This window comes from Panthera tigris, chromosome A1 (genome assembly GCF_018350195.1).
Source record: "Panthera tigris isolate Pti1 chromosome A1, P.tigris_Pti1_mat1.1, whole genome shotgun sequence".
Taxonomy (NCBI): domain Eukaryota; kingdom Metazoa; phylum Chordata; class Mammalia; order Carnivora; family Felidae; genus Panthera; species Panthera tigris.
This window is the reverse complement of record NC_056660.1, coordinates 70,775,497-70,794,350: the sequence shown is the minus strand read 5'-3', so window position 1 is coordinate 70,794,350 and position 18,854 is coordinate 70,775,497. Positions and strand designations below refer to the sequence as shown.

The following is an 18,854-nucleotide window of genomic DNA, read 5'->3' as shown; positions in this document are numbered from 1 at the left end:
TCAACACCTGCATCCAGGGAACCACTAATCTTCCCATCATTATATTTTTGCCTTTACTAGAAATTTAAAATAAAACTACAGACTATATAGTCTTCTTTAATCTGGTTTCTCTTAGCAGGACTTTTTTTTTTTTTTTTTTGCATGGTGATACATATACCAGTACTTTTTTTCTATTTTACTGCTAAATAGTATTTCATTGTATGAATATACCACAACTATTTATCCACTTACCACTTAATGTACATTATTCTAGTTGGTGTGTATTAGTGTGGCAATGTGATTTTGTCTTTCTCTAGTGATTAATGATGCTGAACACCTTTTCATGAACTTATTGCCATTCACATAACGCCTTTAATAAAGATTTCTATTTTTTTAATTGGGGTGTCTGGCTTATTTTTGAGTTTTAAGAAGTATTTATACATTATAAACTCAAGTTCCTTATCTATATACCTATATATCTATATATCTCTGGATACATTCTGCCATTTGCTACATATATTATTTTATAGTTTTCTCAATGGTATCTTTTGAAGAGCAAAAGTTTCCATATGTTTTAAATTCTGTAATAAAAATTTTTAAATATGCTTCTAAAGACTAGGGAATAAAAATAATATTCACAACATAATATTACAATAAAAAAATAGAAGTCAAACTATATTCCCAGTATGACTCTATGTGAGGTATATGCACGCTACATGTATGTATGTCTATAAATATACACACATATATACACTTAGAAAGGAATACATCAAAATGTGAAAAAGTACTTCCTGAAAAGTTTGTGGGATACAAGTAATTTTTATTCTTTTCCTTTTTAAAGCTTTTTCAGATTTTTGCCAGTGGTAAGTCAGTACTCTCTGAAAATAATTTGAATACATATCTTAAATATCAAACCACTTCATTATTAGTGACCCTCAGGACTTCAGAAATGATCAAGGTCCAAATAACATCTGAAGGGCATCAGGATATGAACACTATATTTATCAAAAGAATAATTAAAAAAATTATACAAGGTATGATTCTGGATTTAAAACAAAAGCTAGATACACACATCCCTCCAAAACATCCCTGTTGCAACAGAGCTTGATGGAAACAAACTGCAATGATAGAAGGTTCTTTCTATCATTCAGTTCAGTAGCCACTAACCACAGTACAGCAGTGGCTACAGAGCACATGAAATGAGGTTGGTGACTACACAGATAGTGGCACTGAAACCTGAGAAACTGAACTTTTAATTTAATTTCAGTTCAAGTAAGCACACATGGCCAATGGCTACTACATTGGCTAGTGCAACTTTAGGGAAAAAAAACAACCAGATTCATGGCTTTATTGCCCACTTTCCTCCTCCTTCCATCATTCAGTAATTTACTGATATTCTGTAACCTCTCAACTCTCCCTAGACATCTATCAAATCATGACTTAAAAAAAGATTATACATTAATCTACTAATGAGTATCTACCCAAGGGAAACGAAAACACGAATTCAAAAAATATATGAATACTATGTTTAGTGCAGCATTATTTACCATAGCCATTTCCTACACACACACACACATTCACAGAGAGAGAAAGAGAAAAAGAGAGAGAGAATACTACTCAGCCATAAAAAAGAATAAGATCTTGCTATGGGAAACAACATGGATGGACCTAGAGGGTATAAGGTTAAGTGAAATAAGTCAGACAGAGAAAGACAAATACCATATGATTTCACTTATACATGGAATCTAAAAAACAAAACAATGCAGAAACAGACCCATGAATACAGAGAACTGATGGTTGCCACAGGGGTGGGGGGGGGGGCATGGGCAAAACGGGTGAAGGGGAGGAGAAGGTACACGCTTCCATTTATGGAATGCTAAGTCCATATGAAAGCTACAGCATATGGAATACAGTTAATGGTATTGTAATAGTGTTGTAGGATGACAAACGGTTACTGTGTTTACAGTGTGCACAGCATGTAGTATAGAGCTGTTCAATCACTATGCTGTACACCTGAAACTAATGTAACACTGTGTGTCGACTATACTTCAATAAAAAAAAGTGGGAAAAAAATCATCAACTAAGCTTCCTATACTCTCTGTTGAGAATAAAAACAAATGAAGAGTACTATTTACTCCAAGATTTTCTGAGTAAGACCAGTCAGCCATTAAGATACAGCCGAAACCCAATCTACTTCTCCTCTACCTAATTCTCAGAGGGTAATCTGAGTTTCTGATCTGTGTTCTTCAGAGCTGCTCAGTCACCTGCCATCTTTTCTCTTTTTCTCTTTGTTCTTCTTCTTGTGGAAAAGCAAAAAACATGGAAAAGAAGTTGAAGTGACACAGTTTTATCAACAACATCACCCTAGCAAGTCATAGACTGTACTTGCTAAAGTAGGATTATGTTAGCAAGGACACAGAAATTCATGTTAAGTAATTCTGTCATTTAGAGCCATTAATGTCATGATGACTTTGTTTTTATTTGCCCTGATACAAAGGATATTTTTTCTTTCACTTACATTTCTAGGAAGCTAAAAGGTATACTTAGGGATCACAAATAACTAACTCAACCTGTTAACTCTTTCTTGTATCTTATAAATGAATTTCTTATATATATATTTTAGCTGCTCAGACTCAATCCTAGTTTTTAGTACTATAACACTTTTCAAAACTTTGTCAACAAAGTTAACAAAGATTAACAAACGAAGTTATAAAACAGAAATAATAAAATACAAATTACTTAAACAGATATTCCTCAGGGCTTCAGAGTATCTTCTTACCTCTAATAATGTCCAAATTAGCAGGGTCAAGATCCTTTTTTCTGAGTTAAAAAAAATCATTTGAACAAAATAGAAGCAATACCATTTTTAAACAGTGTGATTTTATTATATGTCTGCAAACACTCACAAGATTCAGAACTATGATCAGTTATATTTTTTATTAGCTATTTTCTACGATTAGATTGTCGGTATTTGTTCATTTATGCTGTCTTAAATAATCTAACATACCTTGAATTTTCATGTTCTTGAAAATGTTGTGCTCTTAATTGGAATGCCACGAACAATGATGATGCTATTGCCAATAATTGGTTTCTCTCATTCTCTGTTAACTTGTGTCCTGAGGGAAATCAATCAATCACATACATCTTGTTAACATCTAGTGCTTCTAACTTATAGAATTATTAGTCATTCAAATAAGTATTTTATCAAACATCTATTATACAACTAGTATTATACCAGGCACTGAGGCATGCACTGGAGAGGGAAGAGAGCAAGATTATTCAAATAAGACCAAAAACCCCAAGTGAGTCTATCAATTAGTTCTAGGAATTTGTTAATAGACCCCTCAATGGCCTGGATAAACTGCACTCTTCCAGGCTTTGAAAAGTTCCTGATGAAAACAACTCACATGACCCCATACTTACCCTATATGAGGATTACAAAAATTTGGTCTTAGTCTTCCCAAAAACAGTCTACAAGAGCACTTCTCAAAGTGTGTCCTATGGGCTATCAGGAGTCCCCAGGAACCTTTGGGGACTGCAAGGTCAAAACTACTTTCACAATAATGCTAAGATTTATTTGCTTTTCCTCCATCATTTTTTTCAGGTGTATACTGTGGAGGTTTCCTGATCCAAGAGATATATGTGTGGTGACTTCATTCCTCTGATGTCAACATATAATGGATTTATTACTAGTACTATAAAAATAAATTTTAAAAAAAGAAAAAAGAAAATAAATAAATATTTTTAAAGCTCCTAAGTTTTTTCTTCTTTTTTACAAATTGTTTTAAAATATTTTTTAAATGTCTGTTTATTTTCGAGAGAAACAGAGAGAGAGAGAGCAAGCTAGGGAGAGGCAGAAAGAGGGAGCAACAGAGAGCAAAGCAGGCTCCACGCTGTCAGCACTGAGCTGGATGTAGAACTTGAACCCACTAAATGTGAGATCACGACCTGAGCCCAAATCAGATGCTCTACCGACTGAACCACCCAGGCACCCTTCTTCTTCTTTTGTTAATGTTTATTTATTTATTTTGAGGGAAAGAAGGAACATGCGTGCAAGCAGGGGAACAGAGAGGGAGAGAAAGAATCTCAAGCAGGCTCTGCACTGTTGGTGCAGAGCCCAATGGAGGTGCTCAATCCCACAAACTGGGGGATCATGACCTGAGCTAAAATCAAGAGTTGAACACTTAACCAACTGAGCCACCCAGGCGCCCCTGAAGCTCCTAAGTTTTAATTTATAATATGGCAACTATCAACGGATATAACCACAAAAGCTCTTTGGAGTATAAAGAGGACCAGTAAAATGATCTCCAACTTCACTGTGCATCAGAATCACCTGCATTAAAGCAGATATTCCTGTGCTCTATCTGCAGAGACTGACTGGTAGTAAGTCTAGGATGCGGCCCAAGAACTTGCTTTTCAAACAAGCTTCAGGGTGGTGCTGATGCTGCACGTCTACAGATCTCAGCTTGAATAGAACTATTTTAGACACATGTTTACCAAATTGCATAATGCAAACCACTCAAGTAGTTCATGAAACCAGTTTAGTGGGTCATGACCATAAAGACAAATTATGTGAACATTTTGCACCCCGAATCTTTTGTGGATGTGTGTACACTAATCAAGATGCAGAAGAGATTTCTTACAGTGGTTGAAACAGTCACTCCTCTAGATACATTTGCACATTGTATGTCATCAGCAGGGAAAAAGGCAATACATTATGAGAATCCTTTCCTCTGTTGGACACTGGTTCAGTGTTTCATTTGGTCTAATCGCTAGCTGCACTAAGATAATATTGAGAAAGGAGATTCCCAAATAAAACTCACTATTATTCATCACATCTCACAGAGAAATTGATACAATGTATATCAATTTTAATCCTTTTATTGATACTGGAACAGATTTGCAAATTCTACCAAGGACTAATTCCCAATAAATTTCTATCTGATATAAGCCTGCTGAAAACTTATCTACTTCTACAATCTAAATTTGTTTCCACAACTTAAGAATCTCTCAGGTAATTTTAACAGAGTAGTGCTGCAGAGATGATCTATTTCATCCTCCATGCAGTGCGAATGCCTCTTCTACAGCACTATTGCATAGATGGTTATCTAGGATTGACAGAACCCCAATAGTTGGAAAGTGACAAACTCAAAGATTTCTAAATAGATGGTTACTTCTCATACTGAATCAGACTGCTTCTACAAACTTTTTTTAAATGTTTATTTTTAACAGAGAGAAGAGACAGAATGCAAGTGGTGGGGGGCGGGGGGGAGAAAAAGGGAGACACAGAATCCGAAGCAGTCTCCAGGCTCTGAGCTGTCAGCCCAGCCCAGAGCGCAATGCGGGGCTCGAACCCACAAACCACAAGATCATGACCTGAGCTGAAGTCATACTCTTAGCTGACTGAGCCACCCAGGGGCCCCAAACTTTTTAAAAAATTTTATTTGAGAGAAAAAGAGAGAGGGCACAAGCATAGGAGAGGGGCAGAAGGAGAGACAGAATCTCAACGTTTTTTATTTTTGGGACAGAGAGAGACAGAGCATGAACGGGGAGGAGCAGAGAGAGAGGGAGACACAGAATCGGAAACAGGCTCCAGGCTCCGAGCCATCAGCCCAGAGCCCGACGCGGGGCTCGAACTCACGGACCGCGAGATTGTGACCTGGCCGAAGTCGGACGCCCAACCGACTGCGCCACCCAGGCGCCCAAGGAGAGACAGAATCTCAAGCAGGCTCCACACTCAGCACGGAGTCCCAAGCAGGGCTCATTCCTACGACCCTGGAATCATGATCTGAGCTGAAATCAAGAGTTGGATACTCAACTAACTGAAGCACCCAGGCGCCCTGAGTCAAACTGTTTCTTTGTGACTTCCACCCAACTTTTCCAATCTGAAGTAATTTTGAATAAGTCTATTCTAATTCTATTCTTTCCTATGCTTGTACATTACCCATCTTGAAGGATATAGACTGCAGTTACACACTCTGCCACTCATTAAAATGGGTTTTATATCTTGACCATCCTTGGAGTATCTAGCCACATTGAAAAGATACTTTTCAGGTCCAAAGTGGCAGTGTAGAAGATATTCTATCATAACTATTCTTATGATAATGGTTCTAGCATAAGGCTACTCTTGATCACAGATCAGAGGGGCCTTGACTCCTGTTGTTCTCTTATGGCCTCATACCCGCAACATGTCTGCCCTGGCTCTGACCCTGGACTTCTTCTGAATGTTCTACATTACTATGCCCTCAGGTTTTTCCTTGCTGAAATCTCTGGCGCAGCTGGTCCTGGTGTCTTGCAATCCATGATCCAAATGTTGTTCCTAACTAAGTTAGACTAAAATCCAGCCTAACCACCTGGACCAAAGCTGATCCAAGGCAGAAAGTGGCCCTGACTGAATCTTAGCTTTGAGATGAAGATTAGTTCATCACCTGACTCCTTCACCAGAATGATCAATATAGTATGCCCTACCAACTACAAAAGTGACCCATTGTGTATTAGACACAGTCAACAAATAAACACACATCAGTGGCCAGGGCTCAACTGCTGGGTCAAGCTGATTACAGCTGCATTATTCCATATTAATGAGTCCTCTCTTCTCCAGGCTAACCACCTATAGTTCCTTCAAAGTTCTTGATGTGAGATGGATCTCATACCATCTTTTTTTTTTTTAACATTTTTTAAGTGTTTGTTTATTTCTTTAAATGTTTATTTATTTTAGACAGCGAGAGAGAGACAGAGTGCGAGCGGGGGAGGGACAGAGAGAGAGGGAGACACAGAATCCGAAGCAGGCTCCAGGGTCTGAGCTGTCAGCACAAAGCCCGATGCAGTGCTCGAACTCATGAACCATGAGATCATGACCTGAGTCAAAGTCGGACACTCAACCAACTGAGCCACCCAGGCACCCCTAAATGTTTATTTTTGAGAGAGAGAGAGAGAGAGAGAGAGAGAGAGAGAGAGAGAGAATGAATATGAGCAGGGGAGGGGCAAAGAGAGAAGACAAAATCCAAAGCAGGCTCCAGGCTCTGAGCTGTCAGCACAGAGCCTGACACAGGGCTCAAACTCACAAACCACAAGTCATCATACCATCTCTAATAAGAGGTTATGATTTTCATTATCATAATCACTTTTTTTTGCACACACCCCAAAAAACTGAAGGACAGTTTTTTTAGTTCTTTTCTTAAAATGATATCTTTTATAAATTGTGAGATAAAAGACATAAAAATCTCTAATATCAGAGCCATGTTGAGATAGTCTTTGACTAGAGGTTATATAATCATACTATGGCTCTCCCTATCAAAATAACACCAGCATTCTTCACAGAGCTAGAACAAGTAATCCTAAAATTTGTATGGAACCAGAAAAGACCCCAAATGACCAAAGCAATCTTGAAAAAGAAAAGAAAGTAGGAGGCATCACAAACCCAGACTGCAAGCTATACTACAAGGCTGTAATCATCAAGACAGTATGGTACTGGCACAAGAACAGACACTCAGATCAATGGAACAGAACAGAGAACCCAGAAATGGACCCACAAATGTATGGCCAACTGATCTTTGACAAAGCAGGAAAGAATATCCAATGGAATAAAGACAGTCTCTTCAGCAAGTGGTGCTGGGAAAACTGGACAGCGACATGCAGAATGAACCTGGACCACTTTCTTACACCATACACAAAAATAAACTCAAAAATAGGGGCGCCTGGGTGGCTCAGTCGGTTAGGCATCCAACTTCGGCTCAGATCATGATCTCGCGGTTCACGGGTTCGAGTCCCACATCAGGCTTTGTGCTGACAGCTCAGACCCTGGAGCGGGCTTCAGATTCTGTGTCTTCCTCTTTCTCTGCTCCTCCCCTGTTCACGCACTGTCTCTCTCTCCCTCTCAAAAATAAACATTAAAAAAACAAATTAAAAAAAAGAAAACTCAAAATGGATGAAAGACCTAAATGTAAGACAGGAAGCCATCAAAATCCTCGAGAAGAAAGCAGGCAAAAACCTCTTTGATCTTGGCCACAGCAACTTCTTTTAACTCAACACGTCTCCGGAGGCAAGGGAAACAAAAGCAAAAATTAACTACTGGGACCTCATCAAAATAAAAAGCTTCTGCATAGCAAAGGAAACAATCAGCAAAACTAAAAGGCAACTGACAGAATGGGAGAAGATATTTGCAAATGACATATCAGATAAAGGGTTAGTACCCAAAATCTATAAAGAACTTATCAAACTCAACACCCAAAAAACAAATAATCCAGTGAAGAAATGAGCAAAAGACATGAACAGACACTTCAAAAGACATGAATAGACATCCAGATGGCCAACTGACACATGAAAAAATTCTAAACATCACTCATCATCAGGGAAATACAAATCAAAACCACCATGAGATACCACCTTACACCTGTCAGAATGGCTAACATTAACAACTCAGGCAACAACGGATGTTGGCGAGGATGCAGAGAAAGAGGATCTCTTTTGCACTGCTGGTGGGAATGTAAGCTGGTGCAGCCACTCTGGAAAACAGCATGGAGGTTCCTCAAAAAGCTAAAAATAGAACTACGCTATGACCCAGCAATTGCACTACTAGGTATTTACCTAAGGGATACAAGTGAGGTGTTTCAAAGGGACACACATGCACCCCAATGTTTATAGCACCACTATCAACAAGAGCCAAAGTATGGAAAGAGCCCAAATGTCCATCAATGGATGAATGGATAAAGAAGATGTGGTATATATATATATATATATATACAATGGAGTATTACTCAGCAATCAAAAAAAAATGAAATCTGGCCATTTGCAACTACGTGGATGGAACTAGGGGGTATTATGCTAAGTGAAATTAGTCAGAGAAAGACAAATATCACATGACTTCACTCATATGAGGACTTTAAGAGACGAAACAGATAAGGGAAGGGAAATAAAAATGATATAAAAACAGGGAGGGGGACAAAACATAAGAGACTCTTATAGAGGACAAACAGAGGGTTACTGGAGGGGTTGTGGGAGCGGGATGGGCTAAATGGGTAAGGGGCATTAAGGAATCTACTCCTTAAATCATTGTTGCACTATATGCTAACTAATTTGGATGTAAATTTTTAAAAAATTAAAAAATAAAAAAAAACATGCTATGGCTCAAAACAAGACATTAATATTAGAGTATGCTTATAGTCTAATATAGATCCATATAGTATACAATATATAATATATAAAAATACTCATTTTAGCTTTTAAAAAGTAGTTGTATTTATTATCCTCATAACTTCCAAGGTATAATATAGACATAGTAATTTTTTTAATTACAAAATGTCTGAAATTTCATCAAGTAATTTTTGACTGACATATGAAATCTAAAAATAATCTATGTTTTAGCCATTTAATTGACACTGACCATACAATAATAATTTAAAAAGAAAACTTTTTTACAACAGCTTTCAATTTCAAGTTTATGGGCCAATTAGAATTCTTTACATATGCTCAATTAGCACTTAGTATTTTGCCAAACAGAAATAAATTTTACAGAACATTGTACAGAAAAATTTTACAGAACACAGTCATATCATTAGTTTTCATTAGAAATGTTTGCACTATTCTTTTAAAAGATTACTCCAATGTCGAGACAGTAACTAGACTCCTCAGTTTTATTCTAATTGTTTTTATGTTTTACATTTAATCTTTGCCTGGGACTCATTTTTTTTAATTTGGCATAAATTAAAGTTCTAACATTTCATATAGAGTAAAAGAAAAAACTCCCACATATACTAATTTCTGTTTATGAGCTCCCTATTCCATTACACTGACATACTTATCCATTTTTTTTGTTTTCTTTCAAGTATTTCCTTTCTTAAACTATTTTTTAAAATATATGTTTATTTACAGAGAGAGAAAGCATGAGCCGGGGGAGGAGAAGTAGAGAGAGAGGGGAAAGAGAGAATCCCAAGTGGGCTCTGCTGTCAGTGCAGAGCCCAGCATGGGGCTCCGTCCCACGAACCATGAGATCATGACCTGAGCAGAATTTAAGAGTCAGACACTTAACTGTCTGAGCCACCCAGGCATCCTACCCCCATTCCTCCACTTTATATCATGCTGTTTAGATGCAGAGGCTTGGCAGTACATTTTAAAACATGGAAGGCCAATTTTCCTCTATCATTCTTCATAATTTGCTATTTTCAGAAATTTATGAATACATATAATCTTTTAAATCATTTAATGTAGTGGACCTTGTGAATCTAACTGGAATGACATAAAATCTGCATCAATCTGAGATAGATTGGCACTCCTATACTATTGAGTCCCCAAACAATAATTGATATGTTTAAAATTTAACAACTCAGGAAACAACAGATGTTGATAAAGATATGGAGAAAGAGGAACCCTCTTACACTGTTGGTGGGAATGCAAACTGGGGTAGCCACTCTAGAAAATAGTTTGGAGGTTCCTCAAAAAGTAAAAAAATATAACTACACAAGACCCAGCAATTGCACTACTAGGTATTTATCCAAAGGATACAAAAACAGTGATTCAAAGGGTTACATGCAGCCCAATGTTTATAATGGCACTATCAGCAATAGCCAAATTATGAAAAGAGCCCAAATGTCCATGGACTGATGAATGGATAAAGAAGATGTAGTGTGTGTGTGTGTGTGTGTGTGTGTGTGTGTGTGTGTGTGTACGTACACACACACACATTGGAATACTGATCAGCCATCAAAAAGAATGAAATCTTGTCATGTGCAACAACACGGGTAGAGCTAGAGTGTTTTATGCTGAGCAAAATCAGAGAAAAATACCATATGATTTCACTCATATATGGAATTTAAGAAACAAAACTGATGAACACAGGAGAAGAGAATGAAAAATAAAATATAAAACCAGAAAGAGAAGCAAACCATAAGAGATTCTTAACTACAGAGAACAAACTGAGGGTTGCTGGAGGGGGGTTGGGTGGGCAGATGGCCTAAATGGGTGATGGGCATTAAGGAGGGCACTTAAGTGACAAGCACTGGGTATTCAATGAACCACTAAATTCTACTCCTGAAACCAATACTATACTATGTGTTAGCTAACTTGAATTTAAATAAAAATTTGAAAGAAAAAAAATAACTGATGTTTTCCCATCTGTTCACATCTTGTTTCTCCTCAACAATATTTTTACAGCTTACAGAGTCCTATAGGTTCTATGTCTTCCCTATTAAATTTCTCTTGACTATTTTACAAGACGCTACAATTAATATGAACAGGGTTCATTTCAAACTGGCTCTTTCTAACACAGAGAAGAGACACTAACTTTGCATGTTTATCTTGCTGCATTCAGTCACCTTGACAGACATGTTTTAAGTCTAGAAATTTTTAGTAGTATCTTCTGGGTTTTCTAGGGACACAATTATATATGGAAAAAGAAAATTTTCTTATTTTCAAAATATTTAAACCAACTTTTTTTTGGTCTTTTTGATATTCCAAAGCAATAAAAATGATTGATAATAACCGTCACTTTACAGAATTCATTTGTTCCTGATTTTAAGGGAAATTTTTTTAGCATTTCATCATTTAAAACTAGGGTTTTTTTAGTTTTCATAAAGTACATTTTTAATCAAATTTAATTTAATTTTTTTATTTCAAAGAATTTTTAATTAGAAAAGGCTATTGAAAAGCATAAGAGACTTAAAAACTGAGAACAAACTGAGAGTTGATGGGGGGTGGGAGGGAAGGGAGGGTGGGTGATGGGTATTGAGGAGGGCACCTTTTGGGATGAGTACTGGGTGTTGTATGGAAACCAATTTGACAATAAACTTCATATATTGAAATAAATACATACATACATACATACATACATTGTCAAAAAAAGAAAGGCTATTGAATTTCCACCCAACACCTTTTTAGCACCTACTTTTTTTTTGTAAGCCATCACTTTTTATTTTATTCTAATTGTAATGGATATCATTAACAAAGGTACTTTTTTTTTTTTTTAACTCTGAGGTACAATTTTCATACAATATATGGGTCCATTTTAAATAAGCAATTGAGTTTTGACAAATGTGTATGCCCATATAAACACCACAACAATCCATATCAAATTTTCCATTACTCCAAAATGCTCCTTTGCATCTCTTTCCAATCAACACCTCTGGACCTCCTTTCCCTCCCTGACCTCAGGCAATTAAACTCTTTTGTAGTTTCATTTAAATGGAACCAGAGAGTAAGTACTCTTTCGTGTCTGGCTTCTTTTGCACCTAATATATTTGAGATTCACCCATGCTTTTGAGTGAATCACAGTTTCTTTCATTCTCACACTCAGTAGTATTCTATAGCATGGATATACTGCTATTTGTTTAGCCATTCATTCACTGAGGGCTTTCAAAGTAAGGGAGGGGGAAGATATGATTTGGTTCTAAAAGTGAACTCTGGCAGTTGGGCGAAGATGAATTACAAAGTGCAATGGCGGCAGGAGGGAGGGCTATGAGAAGGCTGTTCTAAATCCAGACAAGAGTATAGCAGCTTGGATAAGGGGTGTTGGTGTGCTGGTTTGGTGTTGAAATGAGACACGCCTGCATTCAATTCCCAGCTGTAGGTGAACAAGCTAAGGCAAGTGCACTGTACTGACGACCGTGAGTGGGTTCACATCTGAAAACACCTACAGGGAGAGTTGTGGTGAGGGGGATGAGGACCCATGCTGCCTGCTAACTCCTGGCATTGTAAACCCCATGCGGGCAGCAAGTGTTTCTGCTTACCGATGAATCCTAAGCACCCAGAACTTTGGGACACAAAGTGTATTTAAATTCTTTCAGATTCTTCCTATCCCTTTCTCAAGTGTGAAGGTAAACTAAGAGAGCATTGCAACTTGACCCTTGTTTTTCACCTCTGCCAACCCTGATTGAGAAGATTCACAAGCATGACCCTGGCAGTCCATGGGGTCCAAACACTGAGGCAGAAAGACCAAGAACTTCCAGCCTGGCATGCAAGGACAGATGCAGCCTCACAAGCTCTAGCAAGAGCCATCTTCAACAGCAGCAACTCACCTCCACGTAAAAGTTAGAACCCTAGCCTGGAAGGAGTTCTAAGGGTTTCTCAAACCCATCTTTTGAAACCTTCAAGAGCATTAAGGCTTGAAATCTCTACCATACTCTCTGCAGAAGACATGGTTGGAAAAAGGTGCAGGTCTTGATTTAAAAACCCTTACGCTTTTTAAAATACCTTCCAGGGGCGCCTGGGTGGCTCAGTTGGTTAAGCATCAGACTTTGGTTCAGATCATGATCTCACAGTTTGTGAGTTCAAGCCCTGCATCAGGCTCTCTGCTGTCAGTACAGAGCCTGCTTCGAATCCTTTGTTTTTCCCCCATGCTTTTTCTCTCTCTCAAAAATAACCGTTAAAAAAATAATAATAATAAATACTCTTCAGTATTTATTAGTGTCAGAGCCTAGACACTACCTTTTACCTAATGGGCTCAGCAAATATTTGTGAAAGAAAGGAGAAAAACTTCCTCTTCACAATTAGCCCTCACCTTCTTAGCCTTTGAGGGAGTTGGGGAGTGTGGGGGGAGAATTTCCAACAAAAACCCCAAACTTCAAACAACATTTAAGCTCTCCCGTCCTTATTCATTAAGTTGGTAGTTACTACATGCAGATCAAATCACATAGTAGCACCCACAAGGTCTGTGATATACCTCTGTAAACCTCATGCAATTATCACTCCATGTGCATGACCCAGTTTTTCAGAAGCCTGATCAGTGTTCTCCTAAGTGGCTTTAGTTCTATCATCTATTTTTAACAGTCATCTGGGGATTCCCTTTCAAACTAGTGTTGTCTTAAATGATGCTGACAGATGTCCTGATCCTGAGCTATGCATGTTCTCTCTTTCTGGGATGTGGCTTTGCTGACCATTTGCTTTGTGTGTAGGCTTCATGGACGGGTTGGGAGACGGGGCGTCACCACATTCAGTATGTCCACATTCACTCAATCCTCTGTCCAACTGTGCCTGGTGTCCCTGGAGCAGAGGGCATCTTATTCTCCAAAGAGAAGAATTTCGAAGTCTTTGCCAAAGTGGAGGAGAGAGCCACCCTCCTTTAAAGAGTGAAGGAGGGGATATGGAAAATTTTTCCAGAGATTTTTAGACCAATAGTCCTACCTTTAGAAATTTCCCAAGCTTCCTGAAACTTAAATAGGAGCTAAGACTACTAAAGGGTTCCATGGTGGTAATGAGCAACTTCTCAGTTTTTCACACTGTCAGATTAGGATTCAACTTTCTTAGGTTGCCAAGTCAGTTAAGAATCATTTTTTGGCTCTTCATTTTCCAGAATACTATCTCTTCTCTTTTTCCTTACGGGCTTGTGTCTTTAAAAAAAAAACAAAAAAACAACAACAAAAAAAACACCTCAATTCAGGACACCTGGCTGGCTCAGTCAGTGGAGCATGCAACTCTTGATCTCAGGGTCATGAGCTCAAGCCCCACATTGGGTGTGGAGCCTACTTAAAAATAAATAAATAGTAAAAATAAAAGTAATAAAAACTTCAATTCATTGGTTGGGAAAAATGGGTATAATTTAGGTGTCATCTTTACCTCATATTGGTTAAAGCACTTTCTTCAGTAATTTCCTCAAAATATATATAATGACATATTTCTGAATCTTTATTTTAAAATCTCTTTTCATGGCGCCTGGGTGGCTCAGTCAGTTAAGTATCCAACTCTTGGTGTTGGCTCAGGTCATGATCGCATGGTTTCATGGGTTCAAGCCCTGAGCTACCAGTGCAGAGCCTGCTTGGTGTTCTCTGTCTCCCTCTCCCTGCTCTCCCCTCTCTCCCTCTCTCCCTCTCTCCCTCTCTCCCTCTCTCCCTCCCTCCCTCTCTCCCTCTCTCCCTCCCTCCCTCCCTCTCTCTCTCTCTCTCAAATAAACAAAAAATTTTTAAATAAATAAAATCTCTTTTCATAATTGAGAAATGAAAGATATGTTAGTTGGGTATAGTACCTCCTGGGTCAAGTACGTTCTAATGAATCAGATATTTTAAGATTTTCTAATTTCCAGTTTATGGAATCTGAAGATGATCTCATTCTACATTCTCTGCATATAACTTGGTGCTTTTTTTTTCTTTCTAGAAGCTTTAAAGACTTTTTATTCTTGATATTCTAGAAGAGTTACTTTTTTCATTAATTTTGTCTGAAACTCAGTGAATCTTTGCAACAACACATCAAGGCTTTCTCAAGAACAGTGAAACAAAAATCTCCCTTATTATTTCTTTTAAAATTAACCTTCCTTTACTTGTCCATCTTTTCTTCATGAAACTGTTATATACATACAAAATCTCTTGGATCATCCCTCCACATCTCTTATTTCACAAATTATTTCATCCTTTCTACCTTTTTACCTGTAGTAAAAGTGTAAGGAATAAGGGAATAGGACCCTTATTCCTTAGGGTCACTAATTTAGTTCTTAAAAGTGACCATCCTACCTTTCGCTTTGCTGAAACACTTCTAAAAATCAGAGTTTTTATACTTTATTAAAGTCTCTCTCCTCTGATTTCATGTCCTTAAATGTTCTTACCATTTTTCAGCAAACTCCGTCATTTGACTCACAGGAGTTCTAACACAGCACCGCCTGTCCTCAGCGATTCTTCTAGGTCTTCCTCCCTACATGGTAAGCCTTTTCCTTTGTACAGTCAGGTCAAAGGACCAGATGCTGGTATGCTGGTAAATGATAATAATCAACTCGGGTGTGAAAGAAGAAGAAATGCACCAGTGCAGGTTTTGACAGTTTCCTCACTGTAAATACTCTCTTCAAGGCTGATTTCAAACTACCGGCATCACATCAGAGAGGACGGATTGGGCACAGATGAGCAGTGTCCCAGAATAGTTCTTGGGGAAGTGCTGCAATGGTCTAAATGGTACCTCATCCTGGAAGCCATCCTTGATTCCCTGAATCGGAAGTGGTTTTTCTCTGTGCTCAAGACACTTTGCTTACATCTTCATTTAGCCCTTCTTTTGTCCTATAGCGGTTAGTTCGTTACATATTTATTACCTTGTGATGTAAGCTCCTTAAGTGCAGGGAAAATATATTATTTGCTTTCCATTTTCTTCTAGAGCCTGCATCAATTATTTGTTGGATGATTTTAATGACTGAATTCTCAAAGGCAATGCTACAGCCCAAATTTCATTTTACCACTATCACCAGCTAGACCCCAAGACATGACCTTTACTCCCCACTTGCCTGTGCTCACCAACCTTTGTCCCCGTTTTTCCTTACACTCTTCTTTCCAGCGTATCTCTTAACTCAGACAAAAGACCCTATAGGGATAATATTCAGTGATGGAAACCAAAACAACTGCCCAGAGTACCAGCCAGCCAGACCAACCAGACCAGTTTAAAACTAACCATGCCACCATCCCCTGCCCCCAACCTGCACCTGCACAGATGGGCAGTGGAATGACTGACAGTTACCTTTACCTCATTATACTAAAATCTCCACCAAAGGAGGAACAAGCCTCATTTACAAACAATGTATACATAGGTATATTTCCTTATGGCACATATGAGACCTTATGCCTGCCTTTACATACAGTGACAAAGCTCCCTATCTAAATATTCATCCTAACCCTAAATAGAAGGAACCCATTCACCCTTGCCCAGAGAGTCACAGCTTTGGAAGTTATTCCCCACGATCTCCTCATTTGCTGCAAATTAAGTTCCCTTTATTTTATTATCCTGTTGCACAGATCTGTGCAACAGAAACCATGGTGTGGTGTCTGCCTGTGACTCACCAAGGAGCAACTCATACTGATTTGGTTACACCGCTTTTAAAGGAATAGAAATACTTGACTAAATTAAATGGAAAAGAAAAAGGTGTAATTAGTGGTATATTACTTGTGTTGAATCCAATTTTTGTTAAAAATCTGCAGCTTTCCAGAAGAGAAAAATAATTCTGATCTCTTCTTCTGACAGGGCTAAAGGTTAAACTGTAGCAAGGCAAAAGAGAAAAAAGTCCAAAATGTTCATTACAGGCCAACTGAAATTATAGTTCCTAAAATATCTTCTTCCTCATTTTCCCTTTACTCCAGAGTCAAAATAACATCTTCCCCAGTTTTCATTTATTTTTCAAATAAATGCACAGCAGCTTTTCAACCTGAGACTCTAATAAGCAGATATGAAGAATACATTCCTGTGCATCCTATTTTTTGGTTTTAGTCACAGTAATTCATTCCAAAGGTCAACCTCAGAACCTTTAGTAACACTGTTCCAGTCCACAAATATATTTGGGATAATAAACATATATAATAGAAAATGTTAATGCAGTCATAAAAACACGTCCTCGCCTGTGAACAGTGCCTAGGATAGCTGGACAGATGGGAAGCAGACGGGTAATCCCAAAGGGACAAAATGACCCAGCCTCAAACATATGGAGAAGATCCTGGATTAACTTCAGTGGCCACTTCCTGCTGTCTCTTTCAGGCACATATATCAAACAATCAAAGATGATACAGTTTAAAATATCAGATACCTGCTGTAGGGAAAAATAGGAAGGAGGAAATAGAGTAATCTGAAGAACAAGCGATAGTAGCCATTCAGAGAAGGACTGACCTGAGAATAATGTGAAGGAAGACAATGAGAGGTCCACATTAAGAAGGGCAAAGCTAGGTGTGTACTTTTAAAGTGCTTACAAGCATTCTACAACAACAACATACAGCATACTCTGAAAACCTGTATGATTTGTGATTTTGAAGCCTAGCACAATTGAATGAGTACTGAAACAGGAGGTGGAAACTAAGTTCAGCTTCTGGCTTTATTATACTACTGGTCATTTAGCCTTATCAAGCTCTCTGGGCTTTCATTTCCTCACATGGAAAAATAAAGGATGAGATGAAATAATTGCTAATGGTCCTTTCTAACAACTTCTAACAATTTTTAAAACTGTGTTCCTATCTTGTATAAGCATGAATAGAATTACATTGTCCATGCTGATAATTCCCTATCAAAACAGCAATGTAATATAGTAAGTTTATCATGGAAAATGGCAATGTTAAGTTTTAAGTAAATTTCTGAGTTCCCTTGAGAATGTGTAACATTTTCTGATGCTAAGTGTATAGCACATAGTAATCAACTTCAATTACAAATTTTAAATGCCATTTTCTTCCCCATAATGGGATCCAACACCATCTATGTACACATATAGACATTTACACAAATGTATGTATGCAAGCATGTTTGCTCTAAAAGTTCCCTCAAGTTTTCACCTGTTGTCTGCTTCTGCCTACTGTTTCATGACACATCACCATCACAGACACATTAGCCAAGCAGACATAAAAGCATATGGAAATCCTGAAAACATAATTCTGATCTTTTCCCTCGATGAGGCTTCCGGTTTAACTATATATAGCAAGGCAGCAGAGAAAAGAGGCCAAAATGTTCGTTACAGTTGAATTTCTCACTCAACAAAATTATGGATTACTGCACATTCATGAGTCATTCATGAATACTCAAAATCATGAATGTCAACAGTCTAGGATACTCTGTTAATAAATCAAGTACAGTATAGACCAGAGGCCTTAATTTCAAAACAGAAAAATTATACATTATAAAAAAGTATAAAAATAATAACTTTAATACAGTAAAATACTTCAATGCACACAAACCTTTAAAGCCATCAGGATACACATCAGAAAGAAATTTAGTGTTGATGTCTCCTTCTATAAAACGTGAGTTGATTATCACCTCTCGGAGCAATGCAATATTATGTGTAACACCTAAAAATAAAAACATATCAGATGGAATTAGAGAACAAAGAGTCAGTTAAAAATCTAAGTCTTACTATCTAGAGAAATTTATCATCTGTGTCTTATTATCTAGCAAGAACCAGGCAAGATTATCCATCTCCTTAACTTCAAGTAACAACAAAAAAGGCC

The 18,854-nt window shown here is 37.7% G+C and overlaps 1 protein-coding gene across 4 annotated transcripts in view; it reads right to left on the bottom strand.

Moving 5' to 3' along the window:
* The window catches only part of PCCA (propionyl-CoA carboxylase subunit alpha), a 477,968-nt gene that overhangs the window by 177,037 nt on the left and 282,077 nt on the right, over window positions 1–18,854 (bottom strand). For all 4 annotated transcript variants that reach the window (XM_042979710.1, XM_042979700.1, XM_042979707.1 and 1 more), the window contains 2 exons: window positions 18,585–18,695; window positions 2,987–3,095 (listed from right to left, as the gene is read on the bottom strand). In XM_042979710.1, the coding sequence (XP_042835644.1) occupies window positions 2,987–3,095; window positions 18,585–18,695 (220 nt within the window). The remainder of the gene's footprint in view (window positions 1–2,986; window positions 3,096–18,584; window positions 18,696–18,854) is intronic.